Source organism: Periplaneta americana, chromosome 7 (assembly GCF_040183065.1).
Source record: "Periplaneta americana isolate PAMFEO1 chromosome 7, P.americana_PAMFEO1_priV1, whole genome shotgun sequence".
Lineage (NCBI taxonomy): Eukaryota > Metazoa > Arthropoda > Insecta > Blattodea > Blattidae > Periplaneta > Periplaneta americana.
Window position 1 is genome coordinate 101,850,590 of NC_091123.1, and position 23,309 is coordinate 101,873,898.

The 23,309-nt window shown below is 38.7% G+C and overlaps 1 protein-coding gene across 1 annotated transcript; it reads right to left on the reverse strand.

The window, feature by feature from the left end:
* Positions 1-303: 303 nt before the first annotated feature.
* Positions 304-2,020, reverse strand: LOC138702779 (uncharacterized). The gene is made up of 4 exons (XM_069830079.1): positions 1,633-2,020; positions 1,064-1,545; positions 500-723; positions 304-437 (listed from the first exon to the last, which is right to left on the reverse strand). Exons 1-4 carry the CDS (start codon positions 1,855-1,857, stop codon positions 304-306), a joined length of 1,065 nt encoding a protein of 354 aa, XP_069686180.1. The 5' UTR covers positions 1,858-2,020.
* Positions 2,021-23,309: the final 21,289 nt, after the last annotated feature.

Consider the following 23,309-nt stretch of genomic DNA (forward strand, 5'->3'; position numbering starts at 1 on the left):
TACGCCAGATTCCAAGGCGCCTACTATGGGGGCGAAAGCTATCCTCTCCTTCAGAGATCACAGTTCAAGGACACCGCCCCCCTATTTGTAATTGACTGCTCCAAACAAAAGGACCAACTGAACGTCGGTTCCGTCCACGTACGCATTGATTTCACAACGTCGGAAAATATACCGGCTCAAACTAATGCGTATTGCCTCATTCTGCACGAGAAGGTTGTGGACTATACACCGCTCTCCCGCATTGTACGAGACGTCGCGTGAACATGTAAGTCGGCTATCGATATACGTTACTTGTTCACACATTCATGTGCATTGGTCGTACTTAGAGGTGGACGAAATACCAGGTTTGTCCATATCGTAACTATTGCTCTCATTCACAGGGAAACCTACATTATACTCGATGTTCAGGGATTCCACACCACTGCAGGGAACTTTGTCTGCAAAGAATTAGCTGCCGTGACGGATGACTACCAGATGGTGCATTGCATATTCCGCCCACCTTCACACTGCACACCGTCGAGAAGTGCATCCTGGCTCGAGTCCAGCTTCCACGGGCTCCAGTGGGACAGTGGATGCATTCCATACCCCGAACTCCAGCGCATACTGCATATGGTCGTCCAAGGAGTGGATAAAGTGTATACCAAAGGAGAGGAGAAGAAGGCGTACTTGGAATCAATATTGGGGCGTGATGTCATTGATTTGTATTCATGTGGCTGCCCACCGCTAAGGACATTAAAACAGCATGTGGGGATAAAGGCCAGCTGCCTTTTCCATTGTCGACGTGCGAATATTCAATGTGCGTTACAGAACATATATGTACTGTACAATTGGATGTCAGGAAAATAAATATGCTTTTTTTGTGATACCATAGTCTTATTTCCTTACTCCCATGTGCGGGATATAGGTACAGGATAGCTCTCCCCTACGCAAACGATCCCACCCCCCGGTCAGGTGATTGTAGGGTTCCAATACCAAACACCGATGCATGGAGTCATCTACATTTATTAATTATGTACAATTGCGTATTTTCATTACGCACACACACACACACACACATACCTACTCCTCACGCAGCGAATACCTGTCGTCAGCGTCGGATAACACCACGCCCTCGTCAGAGGACGGGGTGTCATCCGCCACGAAGTATTCGAAGCCGTCCGATGACGATGCGTCTTCCACCTCTCCACCAGAGGTGAAAACGTCGTCGTCACCGGACGACGGCAGGTCCGCTGCAGCCCACAGCGATGGCGACGCCGGTGCGCTGATCGTGGACGCCGTGTCCCAATCGATGTGCATTGGGGACGGCGTCCGCGACCACGGATGGTCGTAGTCCGGCGTTGGGGTGAGAACCCTGGACTCCGACTCTGACGGCAGCCTGCACCACGTCGGCTGCCGTGGCGGTGTCTCGTCCAGGGGCCGCATCCCGGAGGTGGAGGGGGCGGCGAGGTCATTGCTCGGTAGGAGGCCTGCTGCAGGAGCCGGCTCGCAAGTGAGGTCCAGCGCCTGGCTGTCCCTCACCCTTGCACACAGTACGTTCTCCAAGAACTGAAACATGTAAACAGTACATCAATACATCGTCGCTCTGTGATACATATCCGGTCCCTTTAAGACAATGTTGTTCTTTCTGCTTACCGTTTGAGCCGTCCTGGCGAACGTGAAGCAGGTGTACGAACAGGGTCTTCGCTGTTCCATACACCCGCCCTCCCTCGGGTCGGAACACGTCTCAACGTGTACCAACCCGTAGCACTCCTCCGCGTGGAAGGCCGTGCGATTGGCTGCTGTGGCCTCCGATCCACAGAACAGCAACCAGCGGTGCTGCCCAAACCTCGCCACGTACTGTAACAGCAGACACCACATGCATTAGCTCACTGATCGCCGGTACCATATATATATTTCATCACTCCATTTATCATCATTACGTACCTCGCCCAGGCAACGGTAAAATTCAGGGCAGCCCGGGTAGCACGTCGACGTCGTCACCTCGGCCTCCCCCTCCCAGGGGTGGGAGCACACAATAGTGTGGTTCATCCCTTCACAGTGATGGGTGTGGAACTCTTCACTATTGTGCTCCCACGCCTGGAGCACCCCCCGCAAGATGCTGTCATCTTGCTCACTCCACAACTAGAAGACAAAATACAATACATAATACCTTTTATGTTCACCGTGCACAATGACTAAGTCACCCTCATTGTCTATACGTACCTCCGGCTGGTTCCTCGACTCTGCCATTGTGCCTTTGTGAAAACTGGTGATGGTCTGTCTGATAGGTGACCGTTTATATACATTTTGCAGATGACTTCATCTCCCCCCTGCTCCGTTGTGAGGATGGGGCACGTGGACCCCACACCCGCTGTAAACGTCACTTCTCTACAAGTGCAAAATTAACGATTGTCTTGTATTCTGTACTCATCTTCCGAGGAATATATGGGACGTGTTTGTAATTTTGCGTTGAGACCCCCATTGTTGCCACCAGTAGTGACCCAGCGTCCGCTACCATGGTTCTCACACCATCGCATTGTGTTCTGCTCGGCGACGGCACGTGTAGTACATCCAGGTTGAGACGGTTCCTCGTATAGGATGAGGAGATTTTCATTAGATTAGTATTTCGTGTTAATATTCTTATATGGATAGGACGCGCGGAGGTGTAAGTTAGTTTCAAAATCTGAGACGGAAGTAACAGGTGGACAGGAAGGCCGAACCCAAGCTAGGGGGACAGGAAACATGTGTCCAGGCGTGGAGTTGACTGATGAGGGAATGTATGGGCTTTGCCTGCGGGTGGTCAGTAAGATGACGCCAAGCCAGGTTCCAAAAGAGATGATCTGGTATATGTCAGAGAATTGTCAGGACGCCGGAAGTAGGAGATGTTCTAGTTAACGAACAATTTTTGAAGAACGCGTCTTAAGTGACGTAAGTGTAATCATGGCCAATCAGGATTCTTAATAGAGACACGTGATATATAGATAGGAGGGTGAAATTCTATGTTTGGTGGTTGAAAGTAGGGGATAGATTTGGCAGATAGACAGAAGGCAGATAGACAGTGTTCGGAGAGGTCGAACTCCACATATTCTCGGCAAACCTAACTCGGAAGTATAACAATTTACGGACTTAGAATTTTTTTTTAGTGGGTGTAGTAAGAAGTCGTGTGTTGCATTATTATTATAAGTCTGAATTCTTTACTCTCATCACGTTATCAACTGTCCGTTATATTACTGGTGTTTTATAGTACAAAATATATAATTACGTGAACTCAGAAATTAGTATACCAACTTGCGGGAAATGAGAGCGAGATATTATACACTTGGACGCGCATTTCTGCTAATCTGAAACGAACACTTAATAATAATAATAAACGCTTTCATAGTTCTTACCAACAACTTCTGGTGTGCGCCTACATCATTTCAACCTACGAGCACGTCTCCCAAACCCCATGTCCCGACCGTTTTGCAGCTGACCTGGGAACCTCATCCTCTACCGAAGTAATCTCGAGGAGGCTGGCGCCGAAATTAATCAGTGTACGTAGTTAATTATTGACATCGACGTGCATCCTCGAGATACTTTCCATATTTCGGAGCTGGCAGCCGAGGGCGACGACGACTGTTACAAAATTTGGCGCCCAACGTGGGGCACGAGATGAGCAGCGAGGCCCGAATGAACAACGAGCTACAAGAGGAACACCTGATGGCGTGAGGAGTCCACAGGGATCGACGCGACAACATCATGCAGACCCCGAGCAGCTTGCAGTGTCATGCAGTGTCAACGACCGACGGCCACAACACCGTGCAGACCCGAAACAGCTGAGAACAACGTTGGACGGTGGGGGAGACGATCACCCAGGCGTAACCTAGAAGACGTCGATACGTAAGCATAAAGGGTTTCATTTCAATTGTTGTATCCATATATATGTACATGTGTGTAATTCATTTTGGTAGGGTTTATTTGTTTTTGAGTTTAAGGGGAATTGTTGAAGAAATATTATATATTACATGTTGCTAAGGAGCCAGACTAGAAGTAAAAAAAAAATGGAGACTACAGCAGGGACGAGTACTAGCCAAGATAAAGAAAGTTCGCGAGGTTCGGACAATGTCATGTCCAATAATGTGTTAGAGCGGATATTGGAGCAGATGAATCAGATGAGGAACGAAATGATAGAAACTAGTAATAATTTGAAGAGTGAGATGGCTGAGAATAGTAGCAGGCTAGAGAGCCAGTTCGGTAATTTGAAGAGTGAGATGGGTAATTTGAAGAGTGAGATGGGTAATTTGAAGAGTAAGATGGCTGAGAATAGTAGCAGGCTAGAGAGCCAGTTCGTTAATTTGAGAAATGAAGTAGCCGAGAATTATAGGAAATTGGAATCTATGCTGGTCTGGAATTGTAGTGAATTGAATAATAAGATAGCCGAGAATAGTAATGAAGTGGAAAGTAAATTAATTGAGAATACTAATGGATTGAATAATAAGGTAGCCGAGAATAGTAATGAAGTGGAAAGTAAATTAATTGAGGATACTAGTGAATTGGATAATAAGATAGCCGAGAATAGTAATGAAGTGGAAAGTAAATTAATTGAGGATACTAGTGAATTGGATAATAAGATAGCCGAGAATAGTAATGAAGTGGAAAGTAAATTAATTGAGGATACTAGTGAATTGGATAATAAGATAGCCGAGAATAGTAATGAAGTGGAAAGTAAATTAATTGAGGATACTAGTGAATTGGATAATAAGATAGCCGAGAATAGTAATGAAGTGGAAAGTAAATTAATTGAGGATACTAGTGAATTGGATAATAAGATAGCCGAGAATAGTAATGAAGTGGAAAGTAAATTAATTGAGGATACTAGTGAATTGGATAATAAGATAGCCGAGAATAGTAATGAAGTGGAAAGTAAATTAATTGTGGATACTAGTGAATTGGATAATGAGATAGCCGAGAATAGTAATGAAGTGAGAAATAAATTAGCTGTGGATATTGATGAATTGGGAGATAATCTAGATGAGAATTGTAATGAATCGGATAATAAATTAGAAGAGAATATTGATGAAGTGAATAATATGGTAGCTGAGAATAGTAATGAAGTGGAAATTAAATTAGCTGTGAATATTAATGAATTGAAAGAGAAACTAGATGAAAATAGTACTGAACTGAAAGATAAGTTAGCCGAGAATATTAATGAATTGAGTAATGAACTAGCTGAGAATTGTAATGAAGTGGAAATTAAATTAGCTGTGAATATTAATGAGTTGAAAGAGAAACTAGATGAAAATAGTACTGAACTGAAAGATAAGTTAGCTGAGAATATTAGTGAATTGAGTAATGAACTAGCTGAGAATAGTAACGAAGTGGAATTTAAATTAGCTGTGAATATCAATGAGTTGAAAGAGAAACTAGATGAAAATAGTACTGAACTGAAAGATAAGTTAGCTGAGATTATTAATGGATTGAATAATACGATAGCAGGAAATAGTAATGAAGTGGAGAGTAAATTAGCTAAGGATATTAATGAGAATACTGAGGAATTGAATATTAAAGTAGCCGAAAATAATAATGAGCTGGAAAGTAAAATAACTATGGATATTAATGGATTGGACGATAATCTCGATGAGAATAGCAATGAATCGGAGTATAGGTTAACCGAGAATAGTATCAGTCTAGAGAGCCAGGTGTTAGAAAGTTATGGAGCATTCAAGGAGCAAGTAAATAGAGTAATCGAAAAGTTTGATGAGTTTGGGAGCGAGAAAGAGAATGCGGAAACCATCACAAACATGGGGCGGAGGGCAGAAGAAGCCTTCCTACCCCACAGAGGGTACAATAGCAATGACCATAATGACGGTTGGAGCAGGGATCGGCCACACAGTGCTGGCGGTCATGGTTTACAACCCTACAATAATGACCGATTTTCTAACAATGGTACAAAGCGGTACTGCAACGATCAAAGGAGTGAATATAGGAAGGGCTATTGGAGGCCTCATTTTTCTGCAGGAGGAGAAAAAGTTAAGTGGAAGCATGCTGGTAGATTTAATGTGAGGAGAAGTGTGTCTCCACGTGTAAACTGTCAATTTAAGAATGGCACAATGACATATGAGGAAGGCCGCAGACGATCCCATTCAGAGAATGACGATCCGATTCATGATAGACATCCAGGCGACGTACCAGGTTAATAAACGAGAATTTGTGTAAAGTTGAAAATAATATGATTTTAATTATAAAAAAAAAATAATAAGAAGAATGTGTTTGTTTTGTGCATGTAGTATTTGAGCGGTATAAGCAACTAGAACCAAGAACTAATTTCAGTGCTGCAAATGGTACCTTGTGAAAATTTTGTTGCTTTTGTTTTCTTTTTTGCCACCTTCAGAATTAGTTGTTTTTGTGTGTTTTCTTATAAGATCATGCGATAAGTAGTATTCCCTGTGGCAATAATTTAAAGATAATGTTAATAATGATTAATAATAATGATAGAATATTTTTTAATTAACTTCATTTATGTTCATTCATTTGTAGAGGTTGAATGATTCGATTTGAATATGTATCCATTTTTTAGAATCAATATTAAGTGCCAGACCATCATTTTTAGTTCGAGACATAAAGTTGTCCTCTATATTGAGGGGACGTTATTCGAGATGTGTATTCAAGGTTGCAGCTTGTGTATGAGATATGATAAATAGAGGCAGTTAGTATTTCAAAAGTATTATGTACTGCTTAGTATAATTTTGATTCTGGTTAATAATTATTTCGATTTTATGAATGTAAATGTGTTTTCAAGGGTTGCAGCTAATGTGTGAAGTGTGATATAAAGGGTTAATTGGTATTTTAAAGTGTATTATGTATTATTTAGCGTATTTTTTTTCATTGTGGTTCATAATTCTTATTTCTATGTTATAAGTATAAGTATGTATCAAGGAACCGATCATGAATGTGAGTGAGAGAGCGCCATTGTATTCGGATGTGCCCTGAATGTTACGATTGGATGCTGTATATATGTCAGGTAGAAGTCAGTTAAACTGGCGTGTGAGATGTAAGCAGGCGTGAGGTGTGTATATAGATTCATACATGTAAATAGTTGTAAATATGTAATAATTGTAAGTGTAAATTTGTACATTGTTTATAAGCATAGCAAAATGTGTATCCAAGTGTGATTAATTAGGGGACACCGGAGACTAGTAGCGAAGGTATTTTTTTTTTGGGGCGTCTCATAACAACAAATATTCCCTTGGGAATATTCTTTGTTATGAGAGGGCATTTGAGACGGTTCCTCGTATAGGATGAGGAGATTTTCATTAGATTAGTATTTCGTGTTAATATTCTTATATGGATAGGACGCGCGGAGGTGTAAGTTAGTTTCAAAATCTGAGACGGAAGTAACAGGTGGACAGGAAGGCCGAACCCAAGCTAGGGGGACAGGAAACATGTGTCCAGGCGTGGAGTTGACTGATGAGGGAATGTATGGGCTTTGCCTGCGGGTGGTCAGTAAGATGACGCCAAGCCAGGTTCCAAAAGAGATGATCTGGTATATGTCAGAGAATTGTCAGGACGCCGGAAGTAGGAGATGTTCTAGTTAACGAACAATTTTTGAAGAACGCGTCTTAAGTGACGTAAGTGTAATCATGGCCAATCAGGATTCTTAATAGAGACACGTGATATATAGATAGGAGGGTGAAATTCTATGTTTGGTGGTTGAAAGTAGGGGATAGATTTGGCAGATAGACAGAAGGCAGATAGACAGTGTTCGGAGAGGTCGAACTCCACATATTCTCGGCAAACCTAACTCGGAAGTATAACAATTTACGGACTTAGAATTTTTTTTTAGTGGGTGTAGTAAGAAGTCGTGTGTTGCATTATTATTATAAGTCTGAATTCTTTACTCTCATCACGTTATCAACTGTCCGTTATATTACTGGTGTTTTATAGTACAAAATATATAATTACGTGAACTCAGAAATTAGTATACCAACTTGCGGGAAATGAGAGCGAGATATTATACACTTGGACGCGCATTTCTGCTAATCTGAAACGAACACTTAATAATAATAATAAACGCTTTCATAGTTCTTACCAACAACTTCTGGTGTGCGCCTACATCATTTCAACCTACGAGCACGTCTCCCAAACCCCATGTCCCGACCGTTTTGCAGCTGACCTGGGAACCTCATCCTCTACCGAAGTAATCTCGAGGAGGCTGGCGCCCAAATTAATCAGTGTACGTAGTTAATTATTGACATCGACGTGCATCCTCGAGATACTTTCCATATTTCGGAGCTGGCAGCCGAGGGCGACGACGACTGTTACAAAATTATTGATGCGGTCGTCTGTCGTCATCGTCGTCGTTGCCCACGACGCCTTTCCTTGCCCTCGGCTGCCAGCTCCGTCATATATGGAGAGAGTATCTCGAGGAAGCACGTCGATGTCAATAATTAGTTATATACACTGATTAATTTGGGCGCCAGCCTCCTCGAGATTACTCCGGTAGAGGTATGAGATTCCCAGGTCAGCTGCAAAAACGGTCGGGACATGGGGTTTGGGAGACGTGCTCGTAGGTTGAAATGATGTAGGCGCACACCAGAAGTTGTTGGTAAGAACTATGAAAACGTTTATTATTATTATTAAGTGTTCGTTTCAGATTAGCAGAAATGCGCGTCCAAGTGTATAATATCTCGCTCTCACTTCCCACAAGTTGGTATACTAATTTCTGAGTTCACGTAATTATATATTTTGTACTATAAAACACCAGTAATATAACGGACAGTTGATAACGTGATGAGAGGAAAGAATTCAGACTTATAATAATAATGCAACACACGACTTCTTACTACACCCACTAAAAAAAAATTCTAAGTCCGTAAATTGTTATACTTCCGAGTTAGGTTTGCCGAGAATATGTGGAGTTCGACCTCTCCGAACACTGTCTATCTGCCTTCTGTCTATCTGCCAAATCTATCCCCTACTTTCAACCACCAAACATAGAATTTCACCCTCCTATCTATATATCACGTGTCTCTATTAAGAATCCTGATTGGCCATGATTACACTTACGTCACTTAAGACGCGTTCTTCAAAAATTGTTCGTTAACTAGAACATCTCCTACTTCCGGCGTCCTGACAATTCTCTGACATATACCAGATCATCTCTTTTGGAACCTGGCTTGGCGTCATCTTACTGACCACCCGCAGGCAAAGCCCATACATTCCCTCATCAGTCAACTCCACGCCTGGACACATGTTTCCTGTCCCCCTAGCTTGGGTTCGGCCTTCCTGTCCACCTGTTACTTCCGTCTCAGATTTTGAAACTAACTTACACCTCCGCGCGTCCTATCCATATAAGAATATTAACACGAAATACTAATCTAATGAAAATCTCCTCATCCTATACGAGGAACCGTCTCAAGGTCTAGACGATACGTTGTGATCGATAAATTGCACTCCGCGTATATTTCTTTAATTGTATCAACCCCGGTAAAACTTGGTAGTAGCACAACAAAATCGCCGTGCTCGCCTAGTGACGACACAGTCTCTTCCTTTTCTAGCCCTGTCGGTCGCATCCGCATCGTCTGCCCGTCTTGTCGTGTCAGGTGTACGGCTACCGATCTCGATAATGTAGGATTGTATATTACAATCGCGAACTTGATATGGTCACTACGGTAGTCCACATCGCGCACTATCTTCACTGTTGTTGAGGTGCCACCCACCGTGATAGAGTCAATCTGCGCTTCGTTTACCAGTTTTATCTTAGCAAACAATGCGTTGCCAATATAAAAGTATGATGACTCCATGATGCCTCCTACTGACGTACTAACCGCTCTTGTTGCTCCCCATCGCCCTTTTAGTAGTGCGGCGCCCAGTCCGCTGGCATCCAGCCCATCGGGGAGGGGTTAATTTCCACCATATTGTACTCTCTTTCGTTATGCATGATCTTCCGACGCCCATAGTAATATAGGCTGTGCGGTGTCCTGGACATTAGCTGCACATCGGTATACGTCAGTCCATCAAATTTCGATGGTAGGAAGAGCGACTCGCCATTCTTCAGGTCGGCTGTTACCTTCCGCCCGTACTTCGTGTAAGCAAATCGAAGTCGCTTAATCGGGTACTCCATCCCTTTCAGTAGATCGCCCACTTTAATGTTACACATCTTGTCCGGTGGTGGCCCCTCCGTGTAACCGTCCTCGCACTGCATTTCTTGAGGCGATGGCTGCCTCCTAGCAAAGCAATCACATTTGCACGTCGGTAGGTGATCCATGGTATTCCTCAGAATGATGCTCGTTTGTGATAAATTCATCGTTTTTATACCCATAATTCACATTTTCTCTACATCACGTACGGTACAAGTTCATACCTGTCGTTCTGCATGCATTAGCATGCATGGGTAGGTCTCTGCTTCCTGTCGTTGGCTAGGGGCAACATCCTGCTGGGGTACGTGCCTCCCACCACGTACGTCCTGTGCATTAATATGCGTGCAGGCGGGGGTCGGCTTCCGGCCGGGTACGTGCTTTCTGATACGTCTTATTGATCATTGACATGCATGCAGGCGGGGTGGTCCGCTTCCGGCGGGGAACGTGCGTCCGGTGCGGTACGTGCTACATCATGTTGCGACATGTCTTCATTGACTCGGGATACGTGCTTCCGGCGTGGTACGTGCTCCCTCAAGGCCAGTGACCATGACCTACCTCAAGGTCACTGACCTACACCAACGCGTACGTGACCTACCTCAAGGTCACTGACCTACCCCTACGCGCACGTGACCTTCCTCAAGGTCACTGACCTACGCGTACGTGACCTACCTCAAGGTCACTCAAGGTCGCGCCATTTCCGGGACTCCGCCATGCTTTGACGTCACGCGCAAACCTTCTCTACTACAACCCCAACATAATAGATAACATAATACGAAATAAAAAACATAATCACAAAAATACATAAGAATACAACACAAACACAAGAACACAAAAAATGCATCACACGAACATATGAAAGTAAAAACACACACAAGCTTGCAACCTCATTCAAGAAATTAAATTACAACATCGCATACAGAACGAATAACACCCTACAAAAACATCTCAACACACAAACAAATACAACCACACAGGCGCATACAAACTCAAATGTAACATCTGCATCAGCTTCTACATAGGACAGACAGATATGCATATATGCAGACACATATGCAGAACACATCACAAATGCTAACCACACCTACAGAGACATCAATGCAGACATGGAAATACTATATTACATATCCAACCAAAAGGACAGAAACTAAACACACTAGAACATTATGAAATATACAGACACGCAAAAACACACCCCAATGAAATTCTCAACACACAACTCAATTTCATAACACACGCACTCTTTGACTTCACACTACATCACACAAACACACCTTCACAGAAAATAAAACAAGAGGCGCCAAGACCAAAAACGACCAGTTCTGGGAATGATCCATAACAGACAGAAACATGTAAACCAGGTACGATAGAATTTAACACAAGAAAGTCATATAATACATATCGATAGCTGAGAAGAAATCTGTGTTTCATTGTGTTCCAGTTCTTGTCTGCATATACGAGTATGAATCGAACAAAATTATAAATATTCCTCTCCATAAGGTTGCTCTGAAGCTATTCCAAATTGTTTCATGAAATTTTGATTGTCTGGAGCTTAAAATAGCTCTCCTGAAAAAAAAAATAGTAAAATGGACATAGAACAGTCTGGTTTTGGGCCATCGATATTCCAATACATTTTCTGTAATTAACATGATAATTTGCCCTTAAATATACATTTACCAGCATGGTCAATTATATTGTTTATGTAGGCTTAGTTGTCAATCTTTGCTTTTTAATAAATATTTTCCATAATTAATATAATTAATACGTTGTTAAGGAAACGTAGGTAGTTGAGAAGGCCTATATATATCAAATGAAGGCATGTCTGACTATACTCTAATAGCCTAATTTTGTTTCGATCCTACGAAAATGGCAGAAAAGGAGGGAATGAAATTTTTCTTTTAATATGGTGAAAGTGACTTAAGAAATGCATTAGAATTTGTACCAGATGGTGGAAAGATAAGACAGGCTGAGCGCCAATTCAACATTCGGCATTCAACTTTAATTAATAAATTGAAAAAGCCTGTGTCATTGGCCAGAACATTGGGACCTCTAACTATTCTGACTCCTGAGGAGGAAGAACACTATTGTAGATGATCATGGCAAATACCAAGAAAGGCTTTGAATATATTATAATTTTAGTGTTACGTCTATTTCATCTATTATGGGCGATATGATTTTTTATGAAAATAAGTAACATGGTCAACTAGTAGTGAATACCTGCTCATTTCTTTTTCTCTTTCATTGGGTGATTGTGCATGTACACTGACGTTCAAAGATATCTGACCCTATCGATCGATAATTTATTGGTGTAAATTAATACTTCTATGAATAGATGTAGATGATAATAATCAGTGTCGCCAATCTTACATAAATATATCCGCATTATATATTTCAATTTTTCATTCCTCTCTACTAATTGTAAAACAACACTGGGGATAGCTGGAAACCGCTGATATTGTCAATTATGAGAACAATTTGTGTTTCATCTACATAATAAATTTCCCTGACACTATTTTAACCGCACCAACAATGGTGCCACCTATTGAGAACAAGCAAATCTCATCAATTATTTTATCTTCTCTTCGTAAAAATTTCTAGCATTCCTCCACAACCATCCAAATCCACTAATAATTAAAAATATAACGGTTCCCCTTACATAACATTATCAATTTGCTCGCTATACTATTGGTAGTGTTACGTTGCCTTGGAGTATTTTAAGCTCTAACTTGCCACATGTTCTCCCACACTTCTTTTAAAAGGCAATGGTCAAATTTGACTTGGTACTTATGAAGAAATAATCATTGAAACACATGGGAAAAAATATTTTATCTTTGGTTTTGACTTATCCCGTGGTTAGAAAATTCACTTACACGATCAAAAATCGTAGGTCAGATATCTTTGAACGTCAGTGTACCATCATTATTATCTGGAAATATTGTAAAAGTTGTACTTTGTGGATCTATTACTTGCTCTAGGGTACAAAAATACATAAGCTTTTGAATGTCATGTATACATTTGTCATATCTCTTACAGAAAAAGTCAAATAATAATAGTTTCTCCAAAGATTTCCCCTTACATGGTAACTACCGACAATTCTACCTTTTACAACAGAACAGTTGATTTCTACTGCTACATTTCCACAGGACATTTTATACTTGGATTTACGTGCTTTGGAAATAGACGTTCACGCCGTCTTAATCTTTGTACAGAAAGAGAACAACATGTGTGTCCTTACTGAAATGTAACTTTTTTACTTTTTATATTTATCTTCTGATCACGTCTTTTCATATTTCTTTGCCGATGTTAATCCTTTTTTTAACATAAGATAGGTTGCAAATTTTCCCTTTGATGTCGGGTTGTTTTGCGAAGACCTTCAACAAGTCGCCGATGAACTGTTGGGACATGTGTATGATCACCTAAATGGATAAATTTTATTGTCTTCTCAGGGAAAAACTGATCAGTCTTGAACAGTGGAGTTTGGTAAACTTTAATGAACGGTGTGCTGTTCTAAAGAGAAATGGTTTATTCATTCATGTAATGTGATTTTCGAGCGTTAGTCTGTAAGCGAACAATATTTTTCCATGACATATCCCTTACGCAAAATTTAGACATGTATTCAAAATAATTTTCATTTTATACATTGAGAAATAAGTATCGGTATATAACAGGCTCTGTAGAATGTAGTAATCGAAACATGCAATTGTACCTTCTTTTACTTAGTCGTAAGCTCCACCTATCTTTCCTGCAACATGAAATTTTCAATGGTATTATGAACTGATTGATTGCATTTTAAGTTGGCCAACTTTCCTTTTCAACTGACAACAAACTTAAGTCACTCGTCCTCTCTTGTGTCTGAGTACTATGAAGGTAGGTGTTGATTCTCGTCAGGGCAGAAAAGTAACATTCAACAGATCTTATAGTACAAAGGAAAGTTAACACCAGCTCAACAAGCTTGTACAGTTCACTGAATTGAGAATCATGTAAGTAAGGAGTCCGTGAATGTGTTTTCCATAATAGACTGGAAATGAGTGGAGACGTCAGTCCGAAAATCTTTCATACGTTATTCATATTTATTTATGGTGATACAGTAACTGAAAATATTCTAGTTTATTAATTGAATCGGTCAGAGCTAAAAGGCATTATGTCAGTTTTTACAAGTTTTCAGGAGAAGGAAAAAATCTTATATCGTCAAAAGATTTTTTTGTACACATTTTTCACTCATTCAGTATTGTAGAGTACTGACAGACACAACGTTTTCAATAATGGATAAATATTTGGAGTTGTTTAATAGTTTAAAAATAATTATTATATAAGACTGACATAATGCCTTTTAGCACGGAAATTGATTTCCATTAATGAATCAGTTTGAAATTTTACATATCTCTATTTTTATTCACCAAAATATGGTTATAGAATATTAAACAGTGTTACGAAATAGTCTGCTGTGTTTATCCAGTAGTAATACAAAACGTAATAATTCAAGTTTTTGAACTATAGGTACTCAAAATTAATAACAAATACCTGCTAAATAATAATAGGTTTACTTGTATAAAAAGTCGTCAAGTCGTTATTTAAAAAAAATATTTAAAAAACTGCGAAAAAAAACGCTGTTTAAATACATTATATGTTATATTCTCTATTCATTACTGATCTGTTATCATCTCCTCCCCTGGCGGTAGTATCTCCTCCAGGCTATTTCAGAATTTTTTCTTATAAACTCAGTGCCTTAGGTTTCCCACATTTAACTAATATTTTAATATCCTGTATCTTTCTTAGAATTGGTTTGTACTTTTCCATCATAATATGTTTCATCATGAAACTTTGTGCAAAGAATGTTTAACTCTGATTTTTTCAAAGAGTGTGTCTCTTTTATTGAAGGAACTGTAAAATCTGAAATATACAGAATGTTAAAAAAAAGTATCCAATATTTTAGGAGGTGATAGTATGCATCAAAACAAGAAAATAATGTCTAATAGACATGAGTCCTACTACACATACTTTCTGAGCTCTGTACACTTGCTCATAGGAGGTGCGCAATGTGACGTCCATTTATGGCAATGCATTTCTCTGTCCTACAATACAGCAGACTACCAGATAATCATACCGTAATTGACACTCCTGGCGTGGAATAACAATACGTCGCAAGAAATACTGAAAACGAAAGTCTGGATGCGGATTTGAGCAGGATTCATCACAGATGGGGTTGTGAATTTTCACAATCAGCATGTGTGGGCAGATGAAAATCCCATGCAGTTGAAGAAACAAGGTATCAGCACAGATTCTCAATCACCGTATGGGCAGGCGTTCTTAGTGTCAGATTAATAGGGCCACAAGTGCTACTACAGAGATTAACTGGGGATTGGTTATCAGGACTTTCTTATTAACATATTAAAACAAATTCAAAGAGTGAGTGATTTCTTACGCCGAAGGGCAGAGGAATGCATTTCCATGAATGGACGTCACACTGAATAGCTCTTATGAACAAGTGTTCAGATCTCAGAAAGCATGTGTTGTAGTACCCATGTTTATTAGACATTATTTTCTTGTTTTGATGCATACTAGTACCTCCTGAAATATTGGATACTTTTTAACACCATATATAAACTATTTAAAACATGCAGGAGAGAATACTTGCTTTTGTTTCTTTCAAGTAATATAGTTTCATTAGCGACAGCGGTTCCCTTGAATAGTTTATGCCACCCGGTATCGAAATTTAATATTTCACCTTGGTCCACATCATGAACTTCAACTTACTTCTTGCTATTTGCTGCAAGTTCTACATATTCTTGGGGTTTGTGCGCTCTGTCAAACTTATTTTCTTTTTTTTTAAATCGCCAAAATTTGTGTCACATGACATATAAGAATGCCCGTATTAAATCTTTCTTTGACTGTTAAAGATATTCACATTCTTATCATGGTGTGGGTTTTATTTTGTAGGTATTAAACTTATCAGAATATAGTTTTTTTCATCTTCACTAAAATGTTTCAAAACATGAAAATTGGATATATTTCTTCATAAATTCTGTAGTACGAAATTAAGTGATATAATTTGTAATATTACATTTGCACTAATTTGTAGTCTTATCTTGTTTTCATTTACTTGTGGTCCACCATTAATTTACATCAGCCAAGCTATTAACAACAGCATTTTTAACAACATTCTTTTTGTGACTAGATTAATTTCTTTTCCTTTTTGGAAACATTTCTCACAAAATCACCACACAAAAATAAACTATAACATACAATATAACTAACAGAATAAATATTGAAAATTAAAAAGAGTATGTTCATTGTTGAGTGCGATATTTACACGTGAAATCATAACAAGCGTGAGCCATATTACCTCAGTGCTGCCACACAGCTCACAATGTCCGGCGCTGAATGGCATGTTGTCAGTGACAATGCTCTTCTCCTCCGTATGCCCTAGTATGAATAGTGATTCCTAGCATAAGGAGAAGTATGACAAAATTATTTTCTCCACCATTTGATGCAGCTTACTTTTAAACCTCTAATTAAATAAAAACATAAAAATGGGATTTTTTGACATAATGCCTCTTAGCTCCGACCGATTCAATTTCAGAAAACATATAATCAATCTTAGAACTTATACAATGAGTTATTTCCATACCAAATCTCTGATAATTAATTATTTTCTTCTTCATTAGTGTTGTAACAATATCGTTTGGATTTTTATAGGGCCTAACTAATTCCTCTGTTTCAAAGCGTTGGCCATATTGAGAAAAATGATTGTATCTATTATATCGTAATTGATCCACTGCTTTCTTGCTACAATATTAAATATTTTGTCAAAATTCTGTTTTTGCAAAAACAAATTTTATAAGACATCGGTGTAACTGAACAACTCTGAAAATAATTCCAAGAGAAATATTGTCTCAAATTTCTTAGGCAATGCCAGAAAGTCTCGAGTTTTACTACTACATCACTTCCTAATTATCAGAATGATGAATAATATTTAAAAAGAACTCGCACAGTTCACATCTGAATATCTTGCTATGTGAGAAAGACACAGCAACTCTCAGTAGTCTCTTCTCCACAAAGTCATACGAGAGATGTGTTCTTTTGGAAGATATAGAGAAAAAGACATAAAATCTAGATCCATCTATAGTATTTAATGTTATCTAAGCGTTAAAATGCGACTAATATACAGTCATTTTGTACTTGTATAGTTTGAAAGTTTTTTCTGACTATTTGCATATGGGTTTCATTACCCTGTCTTTACCGCTTCTCATTTACCGCGAGTTATTCATCAGCTTAGCACATCGTTTCCCCTGAGAACCGTTATGCACAGAATAATACAAGGGTCATAAATAAAGTAATGGCAACACTGCCGGGAATAGGTCATGCGCATTCGCATGATATACAGTACGAGACTGCTGGTGATTGTAGTTGGAGGTATTGTCGATATACTGAATGATAAAACCGGTCCCTATGACAACAGATGTTGTTGCTGTAGGTGGTTAAATGCAGAGCACTATTTTAACTGCTCTAAAGCATGTTAACTAAACTCGAGCAGCGATCGTGGATAAAATCGAGGTAGCTAGTGGTAGAAATGCATACCAATGTCATCAAGTGTTACTTGAAGCTTGTGGCAACTATGCACCATCATATCGGACAGTTGCAAGATGGGTCTCTGCATTTCGTAAGGGTCGGAATGAGACGGCACACGTGGCTCGCACAGGCCGTCCGTCCATTTCTGACAAACAAAGTGGAGTTAGTGTGAGGTCTCCTTGTTGTTAATCATCGCTGGAGTGTACGAGAATTATCCATCGAGTTTGGACTCAGTATGGCATTGTGAATAATAACCTTCATATGAGAAAAATTACAGCACGCTAGGTTCCTCAAAACCTGACAGAAGCACAGAAGTGGCACCGATAAGCAATAGCTCAACTCCACATACAGAGGTATCACAACGAAGGAGAAGTATTCCTGCGACGTATTGTTGCCATTGACGAGACGTGGTCACGGGCATACGAGCCATTCTTAAAAATGGCACCGCAAAGGATCACTACGTCAAAAAAAGTGCGGTACGAACCCTCTAGGGTGTAAGTCAAGCTGATAGTGACACACGGCAGTGAAGGTATTATCATTAGCCATGCCGTACCTCAAGACCAAAATGTCATTGCAGCATACTACCAACATTTTCTCGAACACAACCTATGTCCAGCTATGCGGCGCATATGTCCACATTATCTGAGAAATAATCCACCTTTCATCTTACATGATAATGCTCGTTGTCATGTCGCAGGACGAGTGGCTGAATTTCTACAGATGTGGTATAGCGAAGTATTGGAACGTCCACCGTATTCCCCTGATATGAATTCTTGAGACTACAACTTGTTTCCACGGTTGAAAGAACCTCTTAAAAGCCAGAGGTTTTCAGATATTACATCAGTGCTTCATCAGAGAGATCAACATAAACAACCTCGCGAACGGCATTCAGCAGTTACCACGGATTTGGCAAAAGATACAGGAACACGCTGGTGATTTTATTGACGGTTTGTAAATGTATTTTCCATCTAAGTTGTATAATATATTCGTTGATTAGGTTTTCAAATTCTTAACCGTGTTAATGTTTAGGAATTTACCTGGCGACTATTTTCGAAGTGTTGTTCTCCATTGTCCATAGCCTAGTGGAGATCCCGCTCTAACTTCTGGTTTCATGTTGTGGTAGATTGTCGAAAAGGATGTGTGTTTTGAAATTGAGTTGAGTGTTCAGGATGTGATGTGTGTGTGGTTTTGTATATTTATAAATTTCATATTGTTCTATGTGTCAAGATTTTTGGCTGGATGTGTAGTATTTTCATGTCCTTGTATATGTTGCTATAGGTGTGTTTCGAATTTGTGACGTGTTTTGCATAGGTTCATTTGTTTTATAGTTTGGTATGGCTGGGGTATTTACCTTGCAAATGATGAATATGTTCATACTCTGTGAATAAAAAGTAAGCATTAGCTTTTAGAATTAAGTATTAGCAAAAGCAATTGTTATCTAGCATTCAGTACTAGCATTAAAATTAGCTTAATTTTGTGTGAATAATCTTCTCCTAATGCTAGGTAGAAAGTGCTGGAAAATCTCAGCTTTTGCTGGCTAGACAGATGTATTTGCAGTGTGGCATGTATTGACGACAATACCATTATCGATTCTTGAAATTACTTTAATTAACATCTCTTTTCTTTAGTTTGACTCTGTGTTGGGTTAATTCAGATGTTTCTCCAATAATTATTTAGTTCGACTCTGTGTTAGGTCAGGTGTGTAGTTTTAGAAATGTCTTCTTCCGAAAGTGAGTATCCTGATGATTGTGGAAGCGATTCCCGAGCAAGGTTTGTGACTGTTTTGAGCAAACATCCTGTGATTTTTAATAAATCACAGATTCATATGATCAAAGATAAAAAAGAAAAAAGCTTGGGGAGAGATCGTGAATGAATATTAGCAAGAACTAGAGAAGTCTACTTCAGAGAAGCAATTAAAGAAGAAAGACCAGAATATGAAAGCAGAAGTAAAGAAATAAAACGGACAAAACAGTGACAGGTTACAAGAAAATGGGAAAAAGAGCTTCTATATTTACTGATTTCGGATTAAAATCCTGTCTTCAGTAAAATTCCAGATGGGTCAAAATAATTTTATTTACTTAGGTAAATTAAAAAAGTATGAGACGTTAAAAATATCAAAGTTTACATTACTATTTTTTTTTTTCATTTTAGGAGCCCTAACTGTTGGTAATTATCCTGAGGTACCCCAAGTTACTTCAGAATTTTCCCCACCATCGCCACCTAAAAAAGAGGAAACGAAGAATTTGTCGAGTGAATTACAAAGACTTCGTTCATTGGAACAATTACAGTTGACAAAAATTCAAAAAGAAAAGGTATGTCAATATTAGAGAGATTGAAAAACGATAGCAAAGTAACAGTGAGAGTAATGATTTAACTTACACAAGTTTGTGAATGGCCACAGAATGAAAACATCTCTTGCATTTAAATTAATGATTGTAGAAACAATGTAATTTTAATAAGTTTGAATTGAAATACAACTAAAGTCTTAAATTATAAATAACTTCTTCTATGTCATCTCTCTTCCTTTGCCCAAGACATCTCAAATTTCCTTCTTCAAGATCATCTTCAAATTCATCAATCTGCTGATTTCCTTCATCTCCTTCAAAGTTGTTGGAATCCTTCAAATATTTGACTATGTTATGAAGTACGGTACAACTAATTGTAATAGCAGGTACCTTATCCAGTTTAACTCTCTCATGATTTAGGATAGGAAATCTTCTTTTTAGTTGCCCAGAGCACCTCTCGATTATTACCCGCTCTTTTGTAAACAATTTGTTGTAGGCTATTTCTTAAGGAGTGTTGGGTCGTCTATATTGTGTCATGAACCAGGGAGATATTCCGTAACCACTGTCACCAAGAAGTACCTAATCCTCCTGGTTGTTCATTGCACGGTAGATATCAGAGCGTTTCAGAATTCTATTACCATGGAGTGATCCTGGTCATTGTGCATCTATACTTGTAGCATTACAGGTAGCTTGCACATTGATAGTAGCCTCGCCCTTTCTGTTTATATACTCATCCCCGTTATGTGAAGGCTTCACAATGTCGACATGAGTACAATCTATGACTCCTATGGCGCTGGGAAATTGATACTTTTCTGCCCATTCTAATCTGCAGTATTGAGTTCATTATTACCTCTAGGAAATTTAATCCATAAGTGAGACTTATCCACAATTTTGCCAAGTACAAAACTCACCGTTTTGCAGACAGTCGTCCTATGCACTACAATGTCCTTTCCAATACCTGTCTGAAATCCAGGGTCACTTACAAAGCGAAAAAAGATTTCCATCCGTTGCTTGGAAGACAGGCACCACTTCTGGATTCATTCATCACCAAGGAAATAATTAGCAATCCATTCCACACTCTCCTCATTAAACCTGTAGAAATCACAGTAGTCTTCTTTCCTGGTCCTTACTCGTTCCCTGTAGAACTTGGGAGACCGCAACTGCATAAATCCCGTCATCTCAGATGAGAGTTTAGAAAAAGACTGAAATATTTAAGTCTGGGTTGACCCACACTTAAAATTTTGTAAGCAATTGCTAATAAAATCAAGACAATGCTTAGTTTTATTGACACCTGTTCTAGTACATGTTGGAAAATTTAGCTTTTACTAGTACCGCTAGTTCTTTCTATTTAGCAAAAGCTTTATCGTAGATGTTATTCACTGATATTAGTAGCTTTTGCCTAAAATGTACTAGTAAAATCATTCACTAGATTTTATTCACTTGACCTTGATTACAAGCCTCGTATATCCGTTACTGATCACGGCAAACTTATCTCGGCGAACAGAAAGCCTATCACACGATTGTATACAAGCTGACGTTGTAAAAAAAAACTATATAAGGGCCAGTAAAATTAACATTGCTGAAGTTTGAAGAATATTTTAGGCGTAACTGTGAAATTACAAATCCATAAACTTATATAAAGGCGTTTTTAAAATAATTTTACAATAGAACAAAAGGTTAAACAATGTAGCTTTTAACATGAACCAGCACATAAAATATATTCAGAATAATATTATAATACAATATAATACAGTATAAAATTGTTTGTTTATTCAGTCATATGAAAAATCAATATTACTAAAACTAATGACACTTACCCATATTCACCGCCCAAGTCGAACCTTTGAGACAAGGTCTACACATATCAGTATTATGAAGTTTAAAATGAGGAACATCACTACATGTTCATAGTTTTCATAATTTTATGTATCATTGCAATGCAATCATAGTTTTAATTTTACGCACATAAGTCTGTACATTATTTTATACATATTAATTTTTAAACAGTTCATTTCATTAAATTATCATTGTATTTTACTACAGAGACTAATAATGAGATATTATACACGGAGCCTGATGATGCCCGAGGACCGAAAACGTTCGTAATCTGCATTGTATAGAACATGTATGAAAAAGTGTCATTAGTTTTAGTAATATTGATTTGTCACATGACTGAATAAACAAACAATTTTATATTGTATTATATTGTATTATAACATTGACAGTCTGAATCATCATAATATGCTTTCTAAGAAGAATATTAGGTAATTCTTAAAACATAATACATCATGAATTGAAATTACATATTATAATTTGAGTAACTTCCAGATTGTATCATACTGACATTCTGGAAAAGGCTCTCTTCTACGACATGCAGTTTCATCGGCTGAACTTCTCCCTGAAAGTGGCCACGACTTTAGATATGGTAGTGGATAGAACTTTAGTACTGAGGACCAGCATTTCTAATGAAAATAAGTCCACTAGTTTGTGTCACTAAAAAAAACATTCATTTTCTCTGTCTGAATGTCATTCATAGCACTGAACGCACGTTCAAACTCAGATGTAGATATTGGCAAAGATTCGACCATCTGCAACAGGGGATGAATCTTTTGGCATTTAGTGTTTGTGTCCAAAAAGGTTTTAAAGGCTTGAATATATATTCTTTTTGTGGCTGATGAAAGATATTAGACAGATTAGATATAGGCTACATTTATCCGCATGAGTTATCTCAAATCCCTTATCCCAACTTTTAGTGGACACTTTTGAGTTTGATTAATATCTGTGTGCTATTTTTCTTCTGTGATGATACAAGATATGATGAATGGCTTGAGTTTATGATGACCCTCTGCCTAAGGTTTTCTGTTAGCCTTCTTTAGGACTGCCCGTGTTTGGTAACACTAATTTTAGAATTGTCTTGCAAAATTTATGCCCCGTAGCAGAGACAGTTTCTTCTGTATAGTGGCCTGCAGAGTCAATCAAGGGTTTTATAACCCGAACTGTAGGCTGTATTTGCTTGTCTGCCTCTAGTATTGTCATTTCTCTTCTTTGAAGGACTGAAAGGTCTAATAACTCTATAAGTCCATCATAAGGTGCACCTAGATTTTTAATGAATTCAATTGAAGTCATTATCTTATGCAGATCCTGATATTTACAATTCTTTGCCGTCCCTCTTGGAGTGTTGTGAGCCTTGAAAAAAGTATCAACAATAATTGACTCATAGACGTCCCAGACTTACTTCAATATTGTCATGCTGGAAGCAATCCATGTAATGGAAAATATTTCTCCAACTGCTCTAAATTTTTCTCTAGATGTTATGCACACTTCTGAAGCTGTAACTGGTTTTTCGGTGACACTCTATAAA